The 25663-nt window shown below is 35.4% G+C and overlaps 1 protein-coding gene across 1 annotated transcript in view; it reads left to right on the top strand.

Moving 5' to 3' along the window:
• Positions 1-12755: 12755 nt before the first annotated feature.
• LOC143255172 (uncharacterized) overlaps positions 12756-25663 on the top strand; it is a 28469-nt gene continuing 15561 nt past the window's right edge. The window contains exons 1-2 of the mRNA XM_076510422.1: positions 12756-12882; positions 24585-25616. Of these exons, the coding sequence (XP_076366537.1) occupies positions 12777-12882; positions 24585-25616 (1138 nt within the window). The 5' untranslated portion in view covers positions 12756-12776. The remainder of the gene's footprint in view (positions 12883-24584; positions 25617-25663) is intronic.

The following is a 25663-nucleotide window of genomic DNA, read 5'->3' as shown; positions in this document are numbered from 1 at the left end:
AAACATCTTACAGCTGAAACAATTCTGCATTGAGGAGTGAGGCACACTTTCTTCAGACCGATGTCAGAGAATAGTAGATGCTACAAGAAGGGTCTTACTGCAGTTATTTCAGCCAAAGGGGGTAACACTAGCTATTAGGGGGTTGGGTGTCCTAACTTTTTTCTCAGTTAAAATATGCATTTTTGTATAATTACATTTACAGAAGATCTTGAAAAGTATTTTCTTCAGTTTTAATTGCTTAGTTATATTCCTATAATCTCTCAATATTGTTTAAATTGAGATTAAATATCTATATATCCAAATATTTTACACAAATACACAGGCTTTCATAGAGTGTCCTAACTTTTTCACATGACTGTATCTATTGTATCGAAACCTGGATTTTAGCGTTATGAACCCAAGACTTACATATAAGTCTGTAGTGGGTGTGTGCACATCAAAATATTTAGTTTTAGAAATATATTTTTCTGTTAAGGCAAAAAACTAAAGAATCAATTATTTGGCTACAATTTTTTTTTTACCATACATTAAACCAATTTGAATATTTTAAGCCGATTACGTCTTATGGTTTGGTTTGTTTTGAATTTCGCGCAAAGCTACACGAGGGCTATCTGCGCTAGCCTTTCCTAATTTAGCAGTGTAAGACTAGAGGGAAGGCAGCTAGTCATCACCACCAACCGCCAACTCTTGGGCTACTCTTTTACCAACGAATAGTGGGATTGATCGTCACATTATAACGCCCCCACGACTGAAAGGGCAAGCATGTTTGGTGTGAAGGGGATTCGAACCCGTGACTCTTGGATTACGAGTCGCGTGCCTTAACCACCTGGCCATACGGGGCCTTAACTTTTAGTGAACGCTCCTGAAGAAGCCATAAAGCGAAACGTTGAGTGTTTAATTAAATTCAAACAACATTTTGGTGTTGTGAGATAGTTTATTTCTACTATTAATATGTCTTCTATACAACAATATGCACTGCAGAAATTAAATATAAAGCACAAACTTTGTTTATCATCGCATAGATCAAAAAAGAAATATTCAGAATAAATCAAAGGTGAAGATATATTTTTTACGAAAATGTGTTTGGACACTTCATAATCAACTTTCCCATAAAATATTTCAAAAGGCAGCGTCTGTTTCTATACGTTGGAAAATACGTTGTCGGCATTGCTATTATGATATTATAATCCCTGGTTTTAAGCTTGTTGGCGACTGCGAAAAAATACAAGCAGGATGTATGGATCCGGGTTAAACAGTATCTCGAAGACATATTTGTCGTGTTTTCATTCTTTTTTACTTCCTTAATCAGAAATGACAAGGGGAGAATAAGAACGTAAGTTACTTACTTAACTGTGAATGTAAAACGTCGCTTTGAACGAGCTTTAATATATTAAAGATGATTATAAATTAATTATTGTTGAATAATAGTTTTAGACCCGTCTTTTTGTTTTGCTTTTTCTTTTCTTTTTCTCCTATTCTCCTATTTACTTCCTTTTCTCTTATATAATGCATTATTAAAGTGACACTGTCTGGCAGCTGAGTTTTGGAATTTTGATGGAATTGATAGTTGGTTTTTTGTGTACTTTATCTATAACTATCGACTATGTATATAAGTAAACAGTTTTAATAGTATAAATAACATCATAAAGCAGTGCGACAAAACAATGATAGAAGGTGGTATAAAAAACCAAACCAAAAATTCTAAACTGAAAAAAAAATCTGTTTCCAGTACTTGCCATTATTTATTAACTTGGTTAATTTTTAACTTTAATCGTGTTATTCTTGTATTTTTTATTTATAGCAAAGCTTCTAAGGTTATATTTACCGCCACTATTAACTTTGATATACTCATTAGAGAGTAGCTGGCCAATCAGCATCGCTCTATCAAAACCCGTCTACGCTTACAAATTGACAGTTACTCTTATTACTCAGGTAATATTTTGTGGTATTGCATGAATTTGAATACACTTCAACAAGTCCGAAATTCAAAACTCTACCACATGAAGGGATCATCTCGCGTTCCCTTAAGTACAGAATACAATATGAACAAAAACTTTAGTATTGGAACACTGCATTTTGGTTACGAATTTTATGTACAAACAAACTAAATGTCAAATAAAATGACGTATCGGGGGCTAGATGTTAGCGATCACTGCTATGAAACCGAGGATTCGCGACCTGCAAAAGTGCTCCCCATGCTGGGCCGTTAGTGTAGTATAATTTCATTGTTGGACAGGACAAGAGTATTCAAAGTTTTGTCGATGTCAATTGTTGTCCAGCTGTTTTCCTTCTTGTCTTTCATGGACAGATATGTGCAGATGGGCTTCTGTAGTTTTGTACACAATTCTGAAACAAATGAACAAATAAAACGATTTACAATCACTACGTTTTGCTTATGTTATTAGTTTCTGCTACTGTCTTTATTTTGAACTGGTCGTCACAATCCGAACGCAACCTTATGCGATACATGGGCTAATCGGTCGTGTCAGAGAACCACAGAGTCTGATACGGTCGTCCCAAATTTTTGAACTATTGGACAGAGGGAAGGCGTCCACCATCTTAAGATTTTATTCTTCTGTTTTGAATATTAAAAACAAACAGCTCTTATTTTATTTGTCTGTTTTATATAGAATAATAAAATTGACCCTCAGTGTTATAACACACCCACAGATTAATTATTTAGCAGAATCGTGTCTTGAACCCGACACGTTTTTGATCAAAAGTCCTACATCTAATCTTTGGGCCATTCCCAGCCTATCTGCCCGAAAAGTAATTTACGAGTTTTAATCAAGAAAAATTAATTATTGATCACAATTAATTCACATTTTGCATGTAAATATAATCGCTGCCGCCATGTTATTTTCAACGTGAAAGTTATTGAGAATTTAAGATGCGTGTTATAATATAATGCAAATCTATCCGCACCAACCCTGCCAGTTACTGCTTGAATCTCTACCTAAAACACTAGATAGATAATTAGTTGATAATTTTGGAGATCAACCAGATCATGCATTTTTAAATTCAATAGAAACATAACTGTAAATGGGAGAAGTTACGTTAATGGATCGAAGTTTAATTGACGGGGAGTTACTTCTTACCAACGATGTTTCAACAGGGAAGAAAGAAGGTCCCAAGTAATTCATTTCAGGTTTCTAAGGTCAGAGATGAACTAATACGAAACCACTAGACATTTCGACTCATGGAGTTAAGTGTGCAATACCAACTGGAGATTGGCTCCACAATATAAGGTTAATACATGAATTGGAGATTGGCTCCACAATATAAGGTTAATACATGAATTGGAGATTGGCTCCACAATATAAGGTTAATACATGAATTGGAGATTGGCTCCACAATATAAGGTTAATACATGAATTGGAGATTGGCTCCACAATATAAGGTTAATACATGAATTGGAGATTGGCTCCACAATATAAGGTTAATACATGAATTGGAGATTGGCTCCACAATATAAGGTTAATACATGAATTGGAGATTGGCTCCACAATATAAGGTTAATACATGAATTAGAGATTGGCTCCACAATATAAGGTTAATACATGAATTAGAGATTGGCTCCACAATATAAGGTTAATACATGAATTGGAGATTGGCTCCACAATATAAGGTTAATACATGAATTGGAGATTGGCTCCACAATATAAGGTTAATACATGAATTGCTTTTCTTTCATGCCCATCTTAAGCTCCTTTATGTATGTTTTAGATTTACAAGAAAAATCAAAGGGAAGTCAATGGAGATTAGAAGCACTGTAGAGTCTTATCTTTAGTTTGTTTTATACCGAGATATTACACTGAGTTCACGATAAATACCGTTTTAAAATCAGATTTTAAATGTAGTAATTGTAGAAAATCTGTTGTGTTTTTTTTTATGAGCTACTTGTTCCATGTCCTAAGAATAAGAAATAAATGTTTATGTTTCACGAAACTTAATTGTCTGATGACTTTTGGAAGATTTCATTGAATTAAGAATGAAAGTGAGCGAAGTAAATACAATTTAAATAAATTACATTAGCATTTAGAAAAGGAAGAAAATGTTAGTGTTAGCACCGATTATTTTCTTGTAATAGAATTAAGTTATAACTGAAAAGTGGTAATTTATCGATACAAGTAAACGATACATGAACGACTACAAGTACTCCGAAAGTATTTTAATAATAAAAAAATGAAAGTGGTATTAAATGTCCATAATGACGTAACTAGCACTCTGTATTTGCAGACAGGAACTTATGATCTGAGAAAGTAGTCTGCTAATGCCAATCAAAAACGGAAGTGATAATTATTATTTTGTAAAAGACGGAGGTGCGCAAGACATTAAAATGTGTGTCGATTGTGACTATGTAAATGAAATTCTTTGTTGAACGGCAAAGTTTATATACAGTTTTTATGTTGGGCTGATTTAACCTCCAATGCTCTAAGGGCTACACACGTAGGCTGAGATACAACATATATGAAAGACGTTGTACTGCGGATGGGGCAAATGCAGTGGGCTTGATATGTTATAACAAATGCTTCTTTACTTTCAATGGTAAGTTCTTACAGTAAAGTCCCTATAGAAGAACTTCAAAGACTAAATCGTAAACATTTAACATGTTTTATTTGGTCTTAATATGTGAAGTTTCATTGAGAAAAAATTACTTTTAGTTTGAGAGTACCATAGTCAAATGTATGGGATTCGTGCTTTTTATCGTAGCACCATGCACGGGAACACTTTGAAGATACAATACACCATCAGTTGTTTGTTCAACCAGAGCAACTTCATGGTTAATTGTAAATTGTTGTGTAATATGTATTCTCATTTATTGGGTTGATCAAAACATCGGGCCCGGCATGGCCAAGCGCGTTAAGGCGTGCGACTCGTAATCTGAGGGTCGCGGGTTTGCGTCCCCGTCGCGCCAAACATGCTCCCCCTTTAAGCCGTTGGGGCGTTATAATGTGACGGTCAATCCCACTATTCGTTGGTTAAAGAGTAGCCCAAGAGTTGGCGGTGGGTGGTGATGACTAGTTGCCTTCCCTCTAGTCTTACACTGCTAAATTAGGAACGGCAAGCACAGATAGCCCTCGAGTAGCTTTGTGCGAAATTCAAAAAACAAACAAACATCAAAACATCGTTGTTATCTGTAAAATAAAAACAATCTGAAGATAGTGTGTATTTTCCAAGATGTTTTGTTGGTTGTATTTAAAGTAAAAACAATTTGAGGGTAGTCTGATATTAGTAAATGATTTAATATATCGAATTAATTCTGCCTTCCACTTGGTAAGCTGTAAATGTATGGATTGATAATACTGAACAGAGCAAAGATAGCTCATTGTGAGGCTTTGTGCTAAACAACAATACAGTAGTATTTTAGTTAGAAATAGTCTAAGTGTAGTGTATATTTTCAGAGTTCCTGCTCGATTAAATTACCATGTTTATATGAAAGAAAGGAAGAACAGAATGTGAATATCTCGTATTTTCATAGTGTGAACATTGTTTTACTGAGCTAGTGTATTTTGGTTATAATTAATCATACCTGTTATAAGACATTTAAGGTATTTTGAACACCACTTTCTATATACTGTCACTTTGGACTCTCAGCTGTATATAGAGCGGACATAGTGTGTTCGAAATAAATGTACAAGTGAATAATTTGTTTTGACTACACTTTGTCCATAGTCAACAGGCCGAAGATGGTGTTAAAAATATAATAGGCTAGTGTATCAGGATAAGTATTGTTACCTACGACCACAATTCCCCTGCTTTAAAAAGGTGTTCACACCATCACAAATGTTGTTCTAAAAAAAATTATATAAATAGTGTTTTGGCCTGTTTTTTCTGTGTCCTTGCCGGCCTGATGAGCTTTTGCTATTGTGCGGAAGGCTATCAATAATGAGGTTGCGGACATAGTCTGATCTATAAACTGTTATGCACTCTTTTAATTCTTGAACATTTCCAAAGGAATCAACAAAGAATGTATTTTTAAGAATATAATAAGGTTAATATTAATATATTATGACAAGTATAATAAGATATTTTATATTCTGAAAGTTAAGTGGCGAGGCCCTTATTTCTGTGAGAGACAAAAAATCCTGTATTTAAAAAAATAAAACAATAAACAAATATTGTGTACAAGGCTGTTTGGTACAGGTAGGTTTGCCTGGATAATAGAGCATTATTGATTACTATCGCTATACGACATTATAAACTCACATGTAAATCGTATATTCTGGAGCATTACCAACGTTATGATGAATTTCAAATCCACACTTAAATGGTAGATACTGCAGAATTAGCAATTAACATTGCTATACGAAATTCTGAATCCACTTTTAAATAAAATATGCTATTTATTTTATGCAGACTTTCTGTGACATGAAAGCACAAATCCGTTTTTTGAATCAATTTATTTTTTGGAATTTTTACAGAGGGGTTATTCAGAAAAAGCGAACAGAACTACCAATTATCAAATAATACAAACAATATCTCGAAAATGTCATTGGTACCCCCCAAGTGGCACAGCAGCTTGTCTGTGGACTTTACAACGCTAGAAACTGGGTTTCGATACCAGTGGTGGGCAGAGCATAGCTCGTTGTGTTGCTTTGTGTCTAATTAGAAACAAACACGTTATTCAAATGCCTGAAATATTAAAACGTTGTTTTTTGAAATTAAACACTAATGTAGCTTTGTGGTTAACTTCAAACAAACAATTCACAGGGTGATAAATACAGTTAGTTGTTATTACAAAGTATACCAATAAAACGTTTCACCCTCTTAGACTTATTAAATTGTAATTCAGGAAACATAACGTTTTAAAAGTGGCTGTTTTATACTTTTATTCTAGGCCCTCTCTAGGGTGCTGTTTCTTTTTTCTGTTTATTTTTTTATCCAACATGTTACATTTACCATTGAACACGTATGAGTATACGGTCCTTCCGTACAGCTGAGATAGGAACGTCTGCTCAACCGGTTTGGAAGCTTCGGCCAAACCTTATTTTGCATAGCGTATCATCAAATTTGCGATCCAAAATGAATATCACGACCAGTAATTCTGTAGCTCGAGACGACGACCAACTACTGCCTTAATCAATTCCACATTTGCAAGCACGCTACAAAGAGCAGTGGCAGACAGTCAAGGCTAGAGCCAGACAAGGAATCTTAAACGTTTTCAGTTACAACAGAGCAAAATATATAGGCTGTGCTATTTTAGTACAGGATGACTCCTTCCTTCCTCCTCACGAATATATCACATTTGTCTGTGGAACTCTTGAGAGGATATAAGTTGTTTTACGAGGTGATATTCTGATATAAATTGATATAGGTGTTTCTTTACATCTTTAAACCTGTAGTTTTTCAAGTTTTGAAGGGGTGAAATGTAAAATAAATAAAATACATCAGATTTATTAGACCGAACTATAATTGGTTATTAGTAAGTGTACATAGTGATCAGTGAGGGATCTTCTGATTGAACAATTAATTCTAAATAAAAAAAGGCAGTTTCTTAGTTTGATGATTACAACGTTTCGGTTTAGTTCATCCAATCATCATCAGGCAAAAGTTTGCTTTTATTTTTTGATCCAACTTTTACTTGATAATGACTCGTCACTATAGGTCAAAACGTTGTAATTGTTAAACTAAAATACTGCCTGATCTAAAAGTTCGTAATGGCTCGTGTATGCTAAACATAATAAAATAAGTGGCTCGTTGCAGATGGGAACGCCTAAGAGAATTTTCCTTTTTAACAAAATGAGAAAGAATTTCAATTACAGTTAACTGCATAAAGCGGTTCATACGATTTGAACTACAATGGAAGAAAGCTAGTCAACAACATATATCGACAACTCTTGGATTACTCTAATAGAAAATTCATGTTTCGCTGTTACTCTTATAACACATCCACGGTCTGAAGGTGCGAAACGCTTTTTCTTTGGCGAAAAAGGAAACGCACCATAAACCCTCAGATTCACAGTCCGGACAGGCTAATGACTAGGACACACTTCGTTCAGAATTTTAATAAAAAGATATATTGATATGTTGTTGCTATATCTAGTTTTTATTTATTAAAGTTGCCAACGGCTCCTAAAGAGGGTCGAAAGCTAGCTCGAATAATAATAATAATAATAGATATAACTACGCACGAAATCAATGTTGTATAAACTTTTCTTTTTATTTAAAATAACTTTTAACTTTGCCTCAAACAATGTCAAAAAGAAGAGTTCCAATAAGAAAATAGAAAAAGATAAAATATCTATACGTCAGTGATGTTTCAGAACCAAACTCACTCGTCTGTCGTGATAATGAATCTCTAATCCATGTTTTTTTATTGAACGGAATTTATTTAAGTCCAAACATATTTCATGAAAGTAGTTCAACGTAGTATAAGAACTAGTAGATAATATCTTTATGATCTTGATAGCACTAACATCCTGTTTACACACACATACAGTTAAAAGAAATATAATACATATTCTGGTTATATTTATTTCTCTTTCTTTAGGTTAGTTTGATTTGAAAACCCATAAAACTACTTGAATCCCCTGTTGTCAATGCAAAAAAATTTCTAATTTACTGGATTTTTATACTAACTAATTTTGTCTATCACATCCGTCTTTTATTTATAAAATAATTTTAATTTCAAAATGATTTTATCTCACTAAAATTGACGTGATTCTGAAGATACTTCTTTGTTCCGAAAACAGATTATTTCACGGAACGTCTAAACGGCCCGGCATGACCAGGCGCTTGAGGCACTCGACTCGTAATCTCTGGGTTGCGGGTTCGAATCCCCTTCACACCAAACATCCCCGCCCTTTCAGCCGTGTGAGCGTTATAATGTTACAGTCAATCCTATTATTCGTTGGTAAAGGAGTAGCTCAAGAGGTGGTGACGGGTGGTGATGACTAATTGCCTTCATTCTAATCTTACACTGCCCAAATTAGAGACGGCTAAGGCAGATAGCCCTTGAGTAACTTTGCGCGAAATTCAAAATGAACAAACAAATGTCTAAACTTTCTAAATATTTTTAGGTTTTTGAGAAGATGGCCCCCCGGCGGCACATACCGCTAGAAACCTAGTTTCGATACCCGTAGTGAGAAGAGCATAGATATTCTTTTGTTTAGCTTTGTGCTTGATAACAACAAGCCAATTTAAGAAGGTTTAACCATGTGCAGGAGTGAGATGACAAGGCTCTCACTAAACAATCAATATTTCACTTAAAAAACAATATAAATATTTCAATTTATTTGTCATCCATTCTTAAAATTTAAAGAAGTTATATATTTATGTTTGAACATTATCGAATACAATATTCTGCGTTCTACTCTCTTTTCCACCTGTCACTGCGCGAAAATCCAGAATTAAAAAAATTTGTCTTTATTATCATTTTTAATTTCCATGATTCGGTGGAGGTTTTTATAGAATACAAACTTTCAGACATTTAAAGAGACCGATTTTTTTCTCTTGGTTAATTTGGACTGAAATTTACTTGTTCTTAGTTTTAGAATATTTAAACTCCTGCTGCATTTACAAATGAAAAAATGAGATTTTCTTTTGCTGGTTTTTGTTGTTGTTTGTTTTTGAATTTTGCGTAAAGCTACACGAGGGCTATCTGCTCTAACCGTCCCTTATTTTGCAGCGTAAGACTAAAGGAAAGGCAGCTAGTCATCAACACCCACCGCCAACTCTTGAGCTACTCCATTACCATTAAATAGTGGGATTGACCGTCGCATAATAACGCTCCCAGACTGAAAAGACGGACATGTTTGATGTGATGATGATTCGAACCCGCGACTCTCGGATTACGAGTCGATTACCCTAACCACCTGGCGATGCCGAGCTAAGAAGCAATAAACACGGATGCCACAAGTAACGGGCCCAGCATGGCCAAGCGTGTTAAGGCGTGCGACTCGTAATCTGAGGGTTGCGGGTTCGCATCCCGGTCGCGCCAAACATGCTCGCCCTCCCAGCCGTGAGGTCGTTATAATGTGACGGTCAATCCCACTATTTCGTTGGTAAAAAGAGTAGCCCAAGAGTTGGCGGTGGTTAGTGATGACTAGCTGCCTTCCCTCTAGTCTTATACTGCTAAATTAGGGACGGCTAGCACAGACAGCCCTCGAGTAGCTTTGTGCGAAATTCCAAAACAAACAAACAAACAAAAAAGCCACAAGTAACACATTTCAGTTAAAAAGCTGTCTATGACATCAAAGTGATTGCTCCCCAGTGGCTCAGCGGTATGTCTGCAGACTTACAACGCTACAAACCGGGTTTCGATACCCGTGGTGGCCAGAGCACAAATAGCCCATTGTGTAGCTTTGTGCTCAATTCAAAACAACAACAATCAAAGTGATTTCATATTATTAAATACAAATAACAAGTAAAAAATGCTTTTCGTTTATGATATTGCTTGTAGTTATGTGCTTTACATTTCTGTACATAATAGAAAAGACGAACTTTTTTTGGACAATCAGTCTTCAATTATATCAAACATGTAAACACAGTATTTCTAACAAGTAAAAAAACCAATTAGAATTAGGGAATTTTAGATGCTCAACTGTTGAAATGCTCCATGAAACATCACTCTTTAATTAAATGCTGTGGTACTCATAAGGAGAGTGTCGTTTTCAGAAACTATTTTAATAAGATCGTTACGTCATTTCATCCTTTATTTGACCAGCTACGTTTATTAGCAGAGCATTATCAAAATTATGAAAAGCCCTTTAAATCACTTATTAAGGTTAACAATAAATAAACAACGTTATATGGTTTAAGGTTTTGTTTGTTTTGTTTTGTTTTAATTTCGCACAAAGCTACTCGAGGGCTGTCTGTGCTAGCCGTCCCTAATTTAGCAATGTAAGACTAGAGGGAAAGCAGCTAGTCATCACCACCCACCGCCAACTCTTGGGCTACTCTTTTACCAACGAATAGTGGGATTGATCGTAACTTTATTACGCCCCCACAGCTGAAAGGGAGAGCATGTTTGGCGCGAAGGAGATGCGAACTCGCGACCCTCAGATTACGAGTCGCACGTCTTAACACGCTTGGCCATGCCGGGCCATTGGTTTAAGGTACTTCATAAGTGATTGCCACTTTGCATAAAAGCTAGTTTACGCAATTTTAAGACCTAAAATTGACGTGATTGGGCGTGGTTCACATCCTAATCCAAACAACGCACTCCTTGTCCTATTTCTTACTTTAAGAATAAAGATAAGCGTTATTCTTCGATGTTTGTGCAATTGAGTTAGGTAATCAGTAAAGTATTGGAGGAGTTTGAGAAAATACTTGCGCCACCTGTCCACCATCTTATGTAACTCACTTCAGGAATGATCCACGAACAATCAGTGATCGCGTATATGGTGTGTAAAAAAAAAAAAAGTGACTATGAAACTTATTAGTTTAACCTGATGTATTACTTTGGTTTTCCGTTAAGAAGAAATAATCTTAACAAACATATTTTGTTAATGAAGATACTAGAAAGATGTGACAAGTCTGATACTAATCGATATTACCCAGTATTAATAATATATCAAATAAGATGGAAAATCCTTTCAGTCAATATAACTATTGTTTTCTTAGAAATTAGTTTCCTTTGTAATTTTTAACAGAAAAAAACAATTAAATATGGGCCACAAAAATTATTTAACAAAAATTCAGGTTATACATTTCAAGATATTGAAGCAAACGGTTTGAAACTCAAGCCGTATTACTGAAAGAAACGTAATAACAAGAAATCCTTAGATACAACGTTTTATTTTTAAGCAATTGATTGTGATTTGTCATTCAGCAAATTCCCGACACTAAAGTTTTGCTTTATATTCAATACATTTATATGCATGTACAAACAAGGGTTATGATAACAAATACTTATGTTACTAATTCATTATATAATAATGCGGTCAATAACCTGTAGTTTATATAAATGGTCAGCAAATAAGTAATTGAATATCATGAAAGGCTTAATGAGTCACTACACTGTGTATAATGAATCATCACATTAATAGTTAGGCGTAGCATTATAGAACATTATCTCATTTCTTTCGTTTTCCAAATCATATAGAGCATCGGGATGCATATCTGTAGATTATTAGAGACTAGCAAAACATTAAATGTTGAATTGATTTTTTGGGGTTATTAAAAAGAAATGTAATGAGAGACACAATTTGTGAAATTCTTTGAGAGAGATTGTATCAATAGGTATTTATCAACACTCGCGGACTGTCTTTGAAGTAAGTAATGATAAAACTTTCTCAATTATTAACTTCTCGATGTAATTCGTATTGATGAACGTTTGTGTGAATATAATGGACTTCGGGATGACATTATTTGTAAGGCTTGGAAAGAAAAAGTATTAAAATGATTGTAAGGCAACTGTGTCCTTCGCGAAGTCAATATGTGTATAGATAGAGGGTATTTAAACATCAGTTTGGAGACAAAGAAATTGCCGCCTCGGGTCGAATGACGTAGCCGATAAACCGAGTTTCTCAACTTGGTATCAGCCAGACTCCTCCAAGCACCGCGAACGTTCGAAGTGCAATACCTGCGTGGATTTCTGGCTACGAGAGATCCCACGGTCGTTGAACCACAGACTTCAACTGTGGTTTTAAGGGTGTTTTCATCGTCGAGAGCACAGGTTGACCACTTCTAGTGGATCGCTGGTGGTCAGTCAAGTGGTCACGTGACCTGAGCACCCAGCAGCCTTTGCGATCTACAGGTAGTTGTATAAATAATAGCAGAACGGCGTCAGAAGCTATTGCTCAGCTGTTGCAAGCTTGACCAGTAACGTCATGTGTGTCCGTGCGAGACTGTGGTTTCTTTTAATGTTGCTGATTTTGGTCAACTGTGACAAACAATCTATAAATAACGAAAGTATCACAACAGACGGGATTACAGGTATGTTTCTATAGCAACACTCTGACATAGAGTAATTAGAGGGTTGACTGAATGCTCACGTGACAAGCTACTTTTTGATATTACAGATTTTATTCATCTATCATAGAACTTTTTAATATATATATTTATAATTTAATTACCATGTCAAAGTTTTAAGATACACACAGTCTGTAACATCTAAATCGTTGCTATCTAATATTTATGTATTTAAAAAAACATTATTGTGAACATCGGACAGAGAAGACTAGCATGACTGACACAAGAATGTTATCACCTATCAGAAAACAATATAACTATTAACTTTAGTACTCTGAAGAATTAATACGTATACTTAAGAAACGTGTAGAAAACGTAATTTTCACTGTTGTTAGAGCTTTTCTGTTTTCCACGAATGTTTGAATATTTACCTACTTTTATTAATATCGTTTGTGCTAATCTACTCCTGATAACATATTTGTGCTAATCTACTTCTGATAACGTATTTGTGCTAATCTACTCCTGATAATATATTTGTGTTAATCTACTCCTGATAATCTATTTGTGCTAATCTACTTCTGATAATATGTTTGTGTTAATCTACTCCTGATAATATATTTGTGTTAATCTACTCCTGATAATATATTTGTGCTAATTTACTTTTGATAACATATGTATTATGTTTGTCTCAGTAAGAGTTAAACTAGGGCGGAACGGGCTTTCTGCCTTTTGAGAATTCAAGCATTATCCTTTTTGGTTTTTTATAAAATAACCAGATTTTAAAGTATTTGTGGTAATGTAAGTAAAAGGCGTTGTCATGGAACCATTTATTTTCAAACATGGTATGTCTTCTATTGTACCATGCCATTTCTACAGTGTCTTAGAATTTTTCCCAAAGGTAATACTTTGAGAAATTTTTAACGTTACATCATTGGACTTTGGTACTGGATGTCCGTGAGATAATGAAAAAACTGTTTTGTCATTGTGACATGTTTTCAACTATTCCACTTATAGGATTACATATTTTCCAGAAATAAAAATAACCCCTTAAGTACGATAATGAATAACATAAACTAAGGTAAGAAAAAAAAACAAACTTTCTATATACAGTAGGTAACTCTGGGTAATAAAGCCACGTTTTTAATTGTTAAGAACTACAATAAAAAGTTAACAAAACTGTAAACTTTAGTAGTAAACTTAAGCAGTATTACACATACGAAGACTAAGTAGTAACAGGCGTGATAATAGTGAGAAATCTACCACGTATAAACAGTAGGAGATATTACAAGTATGATAATATCCAGGTATGCGAGAACTTTCGCATTTTACGTTGTAAACGGAAATTTCTGCAATTAATAGTTTTATTTTTGATATATTTTGTACATAACATTTATAAATGAGTATTAAAATTGGAATCAACTTGAAATTGGATCAATATAACGTGTAACTAAAACAAGGACAGCTATACTATAAACAAATGGTAAATAATAAACGCATGTTTTTAATGTTTACAGTGTTTCATTCTCTGCACGAGCTGTAGGACAGCGCTAAGCCTTCGGATTTAAAACGCTAGAATCAAGGGTTCGATTTCCCTCGTTGGGCATAGCAGATTGTCCGAATGTGGCTTAGCTATAAGAAAAAACACACACACTTTGTATGAATTTTCTGTGTATCCATTTTTGACATCGGCTTTTACAAAATTAGCTCCTCTGATGTTTTAGTTGAAAAGTAATAAATGTCTTTTGTGCTTAGTTTTCAGTAAGGAAAACGTAAATTGAAAACTTTCTCACACGCTTGAGTAAAGTATTATTTTTTATTTTACTGTAGTTTAAGTTTTAAATGGAACGATGTTATAGATTTTATGTGTACCTAAGAAAACGTTGACATACCTTTAGAAAGATCTGTTAAAGCAATATAACTCTGGTTATTTTATCCAATTCTAATAAATCCTTAAATACATCCCATAGACCTGTCACTAAGAACTAAAATACTGTTTTATATGTAATTTTTCAGAGTTAAAACATTTACCTACCTCTACCAAATTCTGTCGAGCCGTGAATATTCTAGTTGTTTTTCTGCTCGAAGTTGTAAAACTGTTGAATGTCTTACTCTTTAAAAAATTTGACATTTAAATGCGGTTATGTCCACAAAGTATACTACGTTTTTTATATTTTTCGCTCAAAGCTACACCAAGTACTATTTGTACCTGGCTGTCCTTATATTTGAAGTGATAGACCAGAAAAAAGGCGGCTAGTCAATATTAAACTTGTTTTACAGAATAGTGAAAGTTGACTGTCTCTCTTATAGCGCATCTACGGTTCCAAAGTACGTAGTGCGTTTTTTTTCTTTCTTTTCTGTGACAACTAACAGGCCCCGAACATTGAACTTTTGGTATTACACTCCCAGCACGTTTATCAATAGTCAACACCCGGTCTCCATAAATGATACTGTCATAGAGAGAAGATTTACCCATAATGCAGTTTTCTATCCAAAACATTACTTCAGCTACACTTACTAGAAAAGTCTTCGAATTTTACATTGAACGAGTGGTGTTTAGCAGTATTTATCACCGACTGATTTAATGTTTAATTCGTGTTTTTTCTTACAGTGTACGTTATTAAAAAAAAAAAAAAGCGAAGTTGGTGTAATGCACTGAATACATTAGTGGTTAAGATACGTTTATTTATTTCGTAGCATTAATACTCCAAGTACAAAATATTGCACATTGGGTCAGCAAGCAATTTCCAGCCTCATTACGCTTACTATTCAACTGTTTGCTTTCCAGTGAAGTAACAGTATGTAAATGAGAAGGGTTTTTAAAACTATAAATCAGACATGTACCTACGAAGGTTTGGTGACACAGACGTGCGTGGAGCACCAAAATCCACCCTGGCGGTAGGGGAAGGTGTGAAGTGAGTGAACGGCAGAAGATGACGCCCAACGCGGTGCACGCGGCAGCAGTATTTAGGAGTTTGCCTTAATGTCTTTCACTTGTTCCTGGGGTGTCGCTAACTTCATCAAAATAGCGTCAAGATAACTACTACCGCTAAAGGACTGGTTAGTAGCCGAGCAGAGGACGCTGGTTTTTAAGGGATATGTGGGATAGACAAGTGGTTCATGAATGGTTTAGAATCAATGTTGTCTTTCGTTTCTTAATGTTCTCTGAGAAATTTTTGGGCTATCGTCTGTAAAGCCGTATGCAGTAATAATGTTAATTGCACACCAGCAAAGAAAAGCAAACACGTTATGGGCTCTTCAGATATCATATAATTAAGGGTATGTGTATTTGTGGATTTGTTTGTTCGCAAAAGCCTCCCATAACGTTTGGTTCTGCAAGCTCCAAAGCTTGGCACGTAGACTTGGGGAGCCCTGTGGTTGTATATGCGTGTAAGGAGAAGCTCTTACCAAAGGGATACCTATGGGGTGGGTTGGCTAAAAATCGCTTGAAAGCTCGCCCAGGCACGATGGGTTTCGGTGTTTTCAAGCCACTGTGAGAAACAAACAATAATAACGAAAATGTGGATCTAAAAGGAAAAACTGTTCGAAACAGACTTACTCGTTGATATCGGATTTTCACGCAAGGAGCCATTCATTGGTGCGAGCCATCTTTAATTTTGAGCGTATGGCCTACATGTAAGGTAGCTAATCAACAGAATCTACTATAATTCTTGGGGTACTCTAGTCGAATAGTGAGAATTGACTGTCACTCTTATAAAGCACTACAAGGTACGGAGTGCATTCACTACGTCACATGCAGTCCAAATAAGCTTTCAAACAATGTTTTACAATTTAAGAACACCCGTGGCTGACCAATAATATCTGTGTTATCACAACAATTGTGCAAAGTTCACCATAGATACATTTATTGTACAAAGCTATACTAATTCATTCTGCTCGTCACCTGATTGTAGCATTGCAGGTTAACTAAATCTTAATAACATCACTATAGAAATTAACTAAATTATGAAGATATAATATAATCTTATAAATGAAGACTTGAAAGGTCCTATCTTTAACTGTAAAATATAATAAATAGTTATTTTTATTTCTTAGAACCTGCGCCACACAGAGAGATTTATTCTCGATTTTCTAGAACTGAATAAAATTATTGATAACTTCTGATTAAAGGACATAAAATTAACTCAGCTAAAGGTGTCGTTAATTAAACAATCGGTGTAAGTAGTAGTAGTGATGCAGTAATGATAATAACCATTTTCAAGGAAATAATAATATTAAATTAAAGGTGATAACTGTAACAAAATATAAGGCTTCTAAATATACTGGGGAGGTGTAGTGACGTGTATTATACGTGCACAATACCCAGTAGCCGATTACAATGTGATCAAGTACAGGTAATAGAAATAAGAACCACGAGTAAAACGCTATATCAGGTTTGTTTAACCCAATGTTCGTACACTTTGTGGACAAACGCTTGTCTTTGTTTTCGTCTTTCTCTCAAAGAACAAGTCACACAATATAAAGTGCTTGTGTTTTCAAATCTGATAAAACCATAAACTTGCTTTTCGTACGTAATACTGAGGCTCAAGGTGCTATAAAGCACGCATGCAGGTTAGCCTTTCTTATCTACTTCGAGACATCATTGCAAAGTTTGGGAAGTGTTGCTACTTTTTATGAATAATGCTATAAAAAACATACTTCCTATTTGTCTGAATAAACAAGTAAGTTTCTTTTCTTTTCTGTCATATCTTATTTTTTAAAGCTTGCATTATGGAAAACTATCCATTAAACATCTACTTAAAAAGTACCTTTCGATATGTAATATTTTTATAAGATTTATTTTAGAATTCTAGGTTCAATATCTTTGGCTGGCACAACGCACAAAGCGAATCGTGTAGCTTTGCGTTAAAACAAACAGTTAGGCTTAAAACTAATATAAATTTGGTTCTGGAGAGTAACTTAATAGCACTTTTTTGTGAATGCATTTTTAAAACAATTATGTATGTGATATTTTGATAATTTATTTAGTTTGTTTAGAATTTCGCTCAAAGCTACACGAGGCCTAGCTACGCTAGCCGTTCCCAATTTAACAGTGTAAGACTAGAAGGATGGCAGCTAATCAACACTACTAATCGCCAATTCTTGGTTTGTTTGTTTGTTTTTTGGAATTTCGCACAAAGGCACTCGAGGGCTATCTGTGCTAGCCGTCCCTAATTTAGCAGTGTAAGACCAGAGGGAAGGCAGCTAGTCATCACCACCCACCGCCAACTCTTGGGCTACTCTTTTACCAACGAATAGTGGGATTGACCGTCACATTATAACGCCCCCACGGCTGGGAGGGCGAGCATGTTTGGCGCGACTCGGGCGCTAACTCGCGACCCTCAGATTACGAAGCGCACGCCTTAACGCGCTAGGCCATGCCAGGCCGCCAATTCTTGGACTACTACTGTTTTACTAACATATAGTGCGATTTATCGTGACATTATGACACCTCCACGGCCGAAAGGGCGAGTAAGTTCGGTAATGGGGTTTGAACCATCGAACCTTTTGAAAATTGGTAAGATTGACTGTAAATTAATTCAGTAAATTATGAGTTCGTGTTACGATTGTGAAGTATTTTTTGAGTCTACTGTGCAAATGTTAAATCAAAAATCGAAGTGTAAAGTAAAAAAAAAGAAGAATATACTGCATGTTAGCGATATTTAAATGTATTTCACGTGTTCTCTTGTGTTAATAATTTGGTTTTGCTTCCCTGTTGCACAACAATAAGCTTCTGGGCTTACAAAACTAAAACTGTTGTCCGATTCCACAATGCGGACGGAACGCAGATGGATTATTGTTTGGTTTTGTGTTTAATAAACAAACCAAGATTTTGTCTTTTGTATGTAACTTCACCTTAACTGTCCTCCAGTGGTATGTCGGCGGACTTATGCTTCTAGAAACAGGATTTTGATACCCGTGGTGGCAGAGCACAGATAGCCCTTTGTGTAGCTTTGTGCTGAATAACAAAGAAACAAAAAAGAAATCATCTTAACTATTTTCCTTGAACATAAGTATGGCGAGATTATTGTACAACAACTTATGTGCTAAATCATTAAAAAACACGTGCAATTTAGCAGTTTTGAAACGTTTTGTGAATGAGTGTTAATTAAACCAACATTATTGTGTAATATCTTATGTATTAATTTATCTGAAAGATATTCAAAACGTGGTCCCCTGCTAGTACAGCGGTATGTCTCCGGATTTACAACGCTAAAATCAGGGGTTCGATTCCCCTCGGTGGGCTGAGCAGATAGCCTTTGTGGCTTTGCTAAAAGAAAAACACAAAACACAATTCAAAACATGAAATATTTTAGAAGTCGCGCACCACACTTTGAAGCTATGGATGTGCTTTAAGAGTGATGACCAAAACCCAATAATCGATTAGAAAAAGAATTGGCGAAAAGTGACATTGAATATCTACCTTCCCTCCAATTTATCAGTTACGAATTAGGAACAGCTAACGCAATTGTTTGTTTATTGAGTTCTGCAGAGAGTTACTCAAGGGTAACTTGTATTTGCCTTCCCTGATTCAGAAATGATGGTCAAGAGGTAGGACACGTGGTCAACACACCATCCAGAACCTATTCGTGGACAACTCTTTTACCAACGAATAGCGGGATCGATTGTCGCATTATAACATTCTCACGGCTGAAAGGGGAGAGCATGTTCGCTGATGGGATTCGAACCTGCAGCCCGCAAATTGTTAGTGCAGCGTCTCAATTATCAGGCCGTCTGTGCTTATTAGGGGGTTAATTAACAAGATAGTCAAAACATTTTTTACACAGCTAATTGGCGAACTGTAAATAATAAATCGTATTTGTTTGACGGGCTTAAAATAAAATGATACGTTAAAATAAAATTTATTTCTATTTATTTTACTCGTTGCATCGGCTTACGTTGATATAGTGTTCAAGGTAAAAACAATAGTAAAACAAAAGTAAAAAATAAAACGTTAAATATCACATGCTAGTTCTTCAAGATAAAATTGAGTTTTTATCTCGTCTATCCCGGTGCTTCATGGATAAACGAATGTATCATATAGACCTGTTATAATCTCTCATCAATATAATCTTTGTTTATTTGTTTTTCTAATAAAGCACAATCGTGAACTGTTGTTTTGCTTCTGTGGTTGAGGGAGTTGGTGGCATCAAGCATTCTCCCTCCTACAGGTGTGTTACACGTTTCTTTTTATTATTACTGCATCTACTGGGTCAATTAATATTCCGGGCGCTATAATATAATATAATATAATATAATATAATATAATATAATATAATATAATATAATATAATATAATATAATATAATATAATATTATAATATAATATAATATAATAATAATATAATATAATATAATGTATAAATTAATGTGTAATGTAATATAATATAATATAATATAATATAATATAATATAATATAATGTAATATAATGTAATATAATATAATTTGTGTAAGCTGAAACCCTATTACTGACATTTAACTAGCCTTTCTTGACAGTAATACTCGACCGCAACCAAAAACGAGAACCCTTTGGCAACCATTACTACGTTTCAGGTTTCAAAGGAGCTTTATCAGACTAAAGTACTTAAAGTACTAAAAAAAAAAAAAAACAGATTTAAGGCTTCTCGTGGTTACTTCGACATTCTAACTGAGTCGAGGAGAAATGAAGGTAGCTAATTAACAATATTTAGAAAAACTGCATAGATTTTCAATTTGAGGGGCAAGGGTTCGAATCTTCGTCACACCAAACATGCTTGCCCTTTCAGCCGAGTGAACATTATAATGTAAAGTCAATTTGTTAGTGAAAAAGTAGCCCACCAGTTGGCGGTGAACGGTGATCACTAGCTGCCTTACCTCTAGTCTTACAGGACTAGATAAGGGACGGCTAGTGCAGATAGTCCTCATTTAGCTTTGCCCGAAAAATTCAAAAACAAAACAAACTGTTATTTTGGAGCACCCCCGGTCATCTTTGTTTCCAAACAAAGAGGACATAGATATTCAAACCGAAATACCTGTCAATATTAAGGTTAAAGTCAGATTCATCACGTAGGCAAATTAATATATGTAAAATTACATACGATCTTTTCTCATTTTCTTTAACTATCGCTTTTAATGAAGATGGTGATTCTAACGGAAATAACGTCACTTCTTTTTCCTTTGTCATTTTTAACTTCTTAACTTAAAATAATAAAAACATTTCGCGCTTACTTACAATGAGCTGTGATCCTTGATTTGATACAATAATTTCACAGCTTTAAAATAAACTCCAACTCCCTAAACCAAACTAACCACCAGGGTTCTAAACATGTTTCTTTTTCTCGTGAGGTACCAAGAGGAAGAGTTCTATAGAAGTACACGAACTATTGATATAATGTGGATTACACAAGTTTGTTATTTGTTTGTTTTTTTGCGAACATCACAAAGTAGCCGACTTTTAAGTTCGCGTTTGTGACAGGTTCTTATCAGATTGACTTTAGAGCAACTATGCTTATTACATGCTCACAAACCCCTGATGGTAAAACTTGTAAAGAGAAAAAAGCCAAAAACAAGTCCTGAAGAAGAATGTAAGAAATTTATTTTTATTTCTTTGATATCAGAGATTTCTCGAGTTCCTTATGGTAGCCCGGCATGGCCAGGTGGGCTAAGGCGTACGGATTGTAATATGAGGGTCGCGGGTTCGCATTCCCGTCGCACCAAACATGCTCGCCTTTTCAGCCGTGGGGGCGTTATAATGTGACGGTCAATCCCACTATTCGTCTGTAAGAGAGTAGCCCATGAGTTGGCGGTGGGTAGTGATGACTAGCTACCTTCCCTCTAATCTTAAACTGCTAAATTAGGGATGGCTAGCGCAGATAGCCCTCGAGTAGCTTTGCGCAAAATTAATAAACAAATTGTACAAACAATTCCTTATGGTGGTATTCCTGCCGTCTTATAAAACTGGAAAGTTGGTATTATAAAAAAAAAAACAATCATAACTGAAAGTAACTGTCACTTTGACAACTAAAAAGAAATCTTCATATAACAAGCAATATGTCTAAGACACAACTGCTGTATTGAATATTTTATAGTACTGTAATTAATAGGTTCTATTAAGTAACGTGTACAAATGGTAAAGTCACAGGTACGAAACTTGGTGTAACATTCGCGAAAAAAAAAGAGACTTCCTCATGTTATTCTCTTATAATTAAAGCGTATTCAACTCACCACCTGCCTGGCATGACCAGATGGTTAGGGCACTTGACTCGTATAATCTGAGGGTCGCGAATTTGAATCCTCGTCACATCAAATATGCTCGCTCTTTCAGCCATGGAAGCGTTATAATGTGACGGTTATTCTAACTATTCGTTGGTAAAAGAGTAGCCGAAAAACTGGCCGTGGGTGATGATGACTAGTTGGTTTCTCTCTAGTCTTACAGAGCTAATTAGGGAAGACAAGCGCATATAGCTCTCGTAAAACAAACAAACAACTGCAAGCACAAGTTCCAGAACTTTATACAGTGCAGTTTTAAATTTCATTTTTTTAATCCTTCGTTTGCGGCTCGCATAAATCTGTTTACCATCCCATGCGCAAAAATTCGTCAATTGTTTTGCAGATGTTCGCTCAAAATGTTGCGCACAAAATGCATCATATGGTGTCAACTGCAGGTGAAGGGTTAAAAGTCAGTTTAGATAAGCGCGAATTAATCATGAATAGGAATATTAAACATTACCAGTTATAATTATATTTGAGATGCCAACCCACGGGAAGGCTATGAAATTATAAAGCTAAATCTGTTGATTAAGCTCTACCTTGGCCACAGCATATGTCATTGTGCACCTTTATCATTAGAAAGAAACAAAACACTTGAAATATAGTTATAACGAATTGCAAACAAACATCCCTTGTTTGGCGAATTTTGTTCAAAGCTACTGAGTGGCTATCTTCACTTAACCGTCTCTAGTTATGAAGTGATATACAAGAGAGATGACAGGTAGTTAACCCTAAATAGTATCTAATTTTTAGCTACTCTTATCAGAATAATATACTGGAACTTGACCGTGAAACTTATAACGCGCCCATGATCAAAAGTGCGTCGAGAAATGTTTGTTTTTGGTTCTAGTGAAGCCAATCCACAAAACCTAAGAAAATTTTGAACGACGATAGGTGGCGAAGTATTGAAATTAATCAGTACCGATATCCGTGGTAAAAAGTTATAGAACGTGAAGTTAATTCGCTTGTTTACGTTTGTTTTAATCGTCTATTACAGATATCATAACATCGTTGAATCACGTAATGGACAAATTAAGAGGAATGTGGGAAAATAACATTACCTACGTTAAATCATTATATTTGGCCTATCACGCATTTTCTATTCTATTTACACTTTACAACATAGTCAGTGGTATTACTGTTGAGTATTGCACATTCAGTGATATTCATATATGAGTATTGCATTTCCAGGTGTATTTTTATTCGGGTATTGCATATTCAATGGTACTTAGATATTGCATTTTTGCAATCGTTCGTAAACTTGTACATTTTATATCCAGCAGCATCATTTTTGATTGAATATTTTTTGTCAGTTATGTTTTTGATTTTCGAAGATGTTTATACTTCATTTTTACACGCTTAATTGTACTTAGGCTTAGATGCAGCATATTCAATGATACGTATACTTAAATACTGCATATTACAATAGCTGCAAAGATATGAGCAATACATCAGAACACACAACTAACGAATAATATGTAATGTATACAACTTGGATAAATATTGGATACAATTTCTCCATAATTATTCAAGCTTACTGTTTTGATCTAATAAGCACATTACTTCATTTTAAACTACACATCTCGTTTCCCTTGCAGTCTATTTCAATGTTCTCCACAATTGTTTGTTTGTTTCTTTTTTAATTTCGCGCAAAACTACGCAAGGTTATCTGCGCTAGCCGTCCCTAATTAATTTAGCAGTGTAAAACAGAGGGGAGGCAAAAAGTCATCACTACCTACCGCCAACTCTTAGGCTACTCTTTTACCAAGGAATAGCGGGATTGACTGTACATAATAACGTCCCTGCGGCTGAAAGGGCAAGCATATTTGGTGTGACTGGGATTCGAATCTACGATCCTCAGATTACGAGTCGAACGCTCTAACTATCGATCCATATAGGACTTGGTTTTCCAGGAAAGTTTATTAGAACCGACGCAATTGTACATTATAAATATTCATACTAAATTGGAAAAAAGATGCACCTATGGAACAGAAATACACTATTGGCTAACGGAGAGAACAGCACGAGCTTCTGACGTCTTCTTGAATGATGTAATTAATGATAAACTTCTACACCAAAGTCTGTCGGTATTTTCTACTACGCAGTTCTTTACATTTCATGAATAAGAACTCTGAGTTCTTCTATACGAAACTAACCTTTATTCCGATAATACGGTAGAATATACTTAAATTTTAATCTCGCAGCTCTTTTATGTCATCTTTCTACCATTCATGTTCTCTCTGAGTCTCTCCACCGAAATCCTGAGTGTTTTTGTGGGGACATCCTCTCTCTTCTTTTCTCTACGTTGGCTTGTTTTTTATATTTGTCTCAAGCTTTATATATGTGGTTTCCCTGTTGTTGGAACCTTCTAGGTCAGTATACAAAACTACTACTAATGTAACTTATTCTATTAACATTTTTAGTGGTAGGAATTTGTATTACATGTGTACAGCTGATATATTTTGTAATTCCTTACAGATGAAACAAACAGCGCCTTAAATGTTTCTAGTAACGCATACTGTTCAGGTGATTGTATTCACCCCGTTGCCCATTTGGTGTGTAGTCAGTTGCGAAACAGGGGCTGTAAAGAAAAATTCCTTCGTTGCTGTCTTGCTAAAGTACTTAATATTGGAACAGTCGTGAAAACTTCTGCTCTGTTGCTAACAGATGAAGTGACAGTTTCTACTTCTAATGGAGCCCCTGGTGACAGCCTTTCTTTGGAAAGTAGGATAGACATTTCACCATCAGCAGTGGATATGAATGTACGTTGTCCAGGTATATGTATTCAATCCGAATTCTTACGTTTTTGTAAAAATGTCATAGACAATGGATATTGTAACCATGGGAAAACATGTTGTGCAACTAACAATAACGAGGAGCTTTCTGCATCCATGATATCTGAAACAATAACATCACCGCCAGAATTACAATGCCACGGAACCTGTGTGGCACCCCTCTTTAGCTCTCTGTGTGACAACATAAGTTCTGTCTACCATTGCCCGTCAGGTGGACATTGTTGTATAAACCAGTTTCCTTCCACCAGCACTACAACTGCGTCTGCTGGTCCGTGTCTTGGAACCTGTATTCCTACCTTCTTGAGTGGTGTATGTAATAAACCAGCGGAGCTGGTGGTCAGGACAACCGATTGTGCTAGTGGAACCATTTGTTGCATCACACATAATCAAGAAGACCAAGCTGTATTCGAAAGCTTAACTGGGCACTTGACTACGCCACTCTTTGAAGGATCTCTCCCCCCCATCGGGACCCAGTTTAACGAGCCAGAAAAACGTCCTATTTCTTCAAGCGAACATCCACCTTTGTGTCCTGGACCTTGTCTATCCAGGTTTCTAAAGTTTGCATGCTTTGGTAACAACGCCATCTATTCGGGGTTCAGATGTCTGAAGGAAGGGCACGTCTGTTGTGCCCCCTTGGCGGAAATTAATCGCTATGAACAAGCTCTCCAGTCGAGCAATGGAAGTTTAACACTGGGCAACTTTTCAGTTGCTGATCGTAAGTAGCTTACTTTTGTAAACGTCAATAAATCAAATTTAAAAAAT

The sequence above is a fragment of the Tachypleus tridentatus genome, chromosome 7, assembly GCF_004210375.1.
Source record: "Tachypleus tridentatus isolate NWPU-2018 chromosome 7, ASM421037v1, whole genome shotgun sequence".
Classification (NCBI taxonomy): domain Eukaryota; kingdom Metazoa; phylum Arthropoda; class Merostomata; order Xiphosura; family Limulidae; genus Tachypleus; species Tachypleus tridentatus.
The sequence above is the reverse complement of the archived record's forward strand: the minus strand, read 5'-3'. Positions and strand labels throughout refer to the sequence as shown.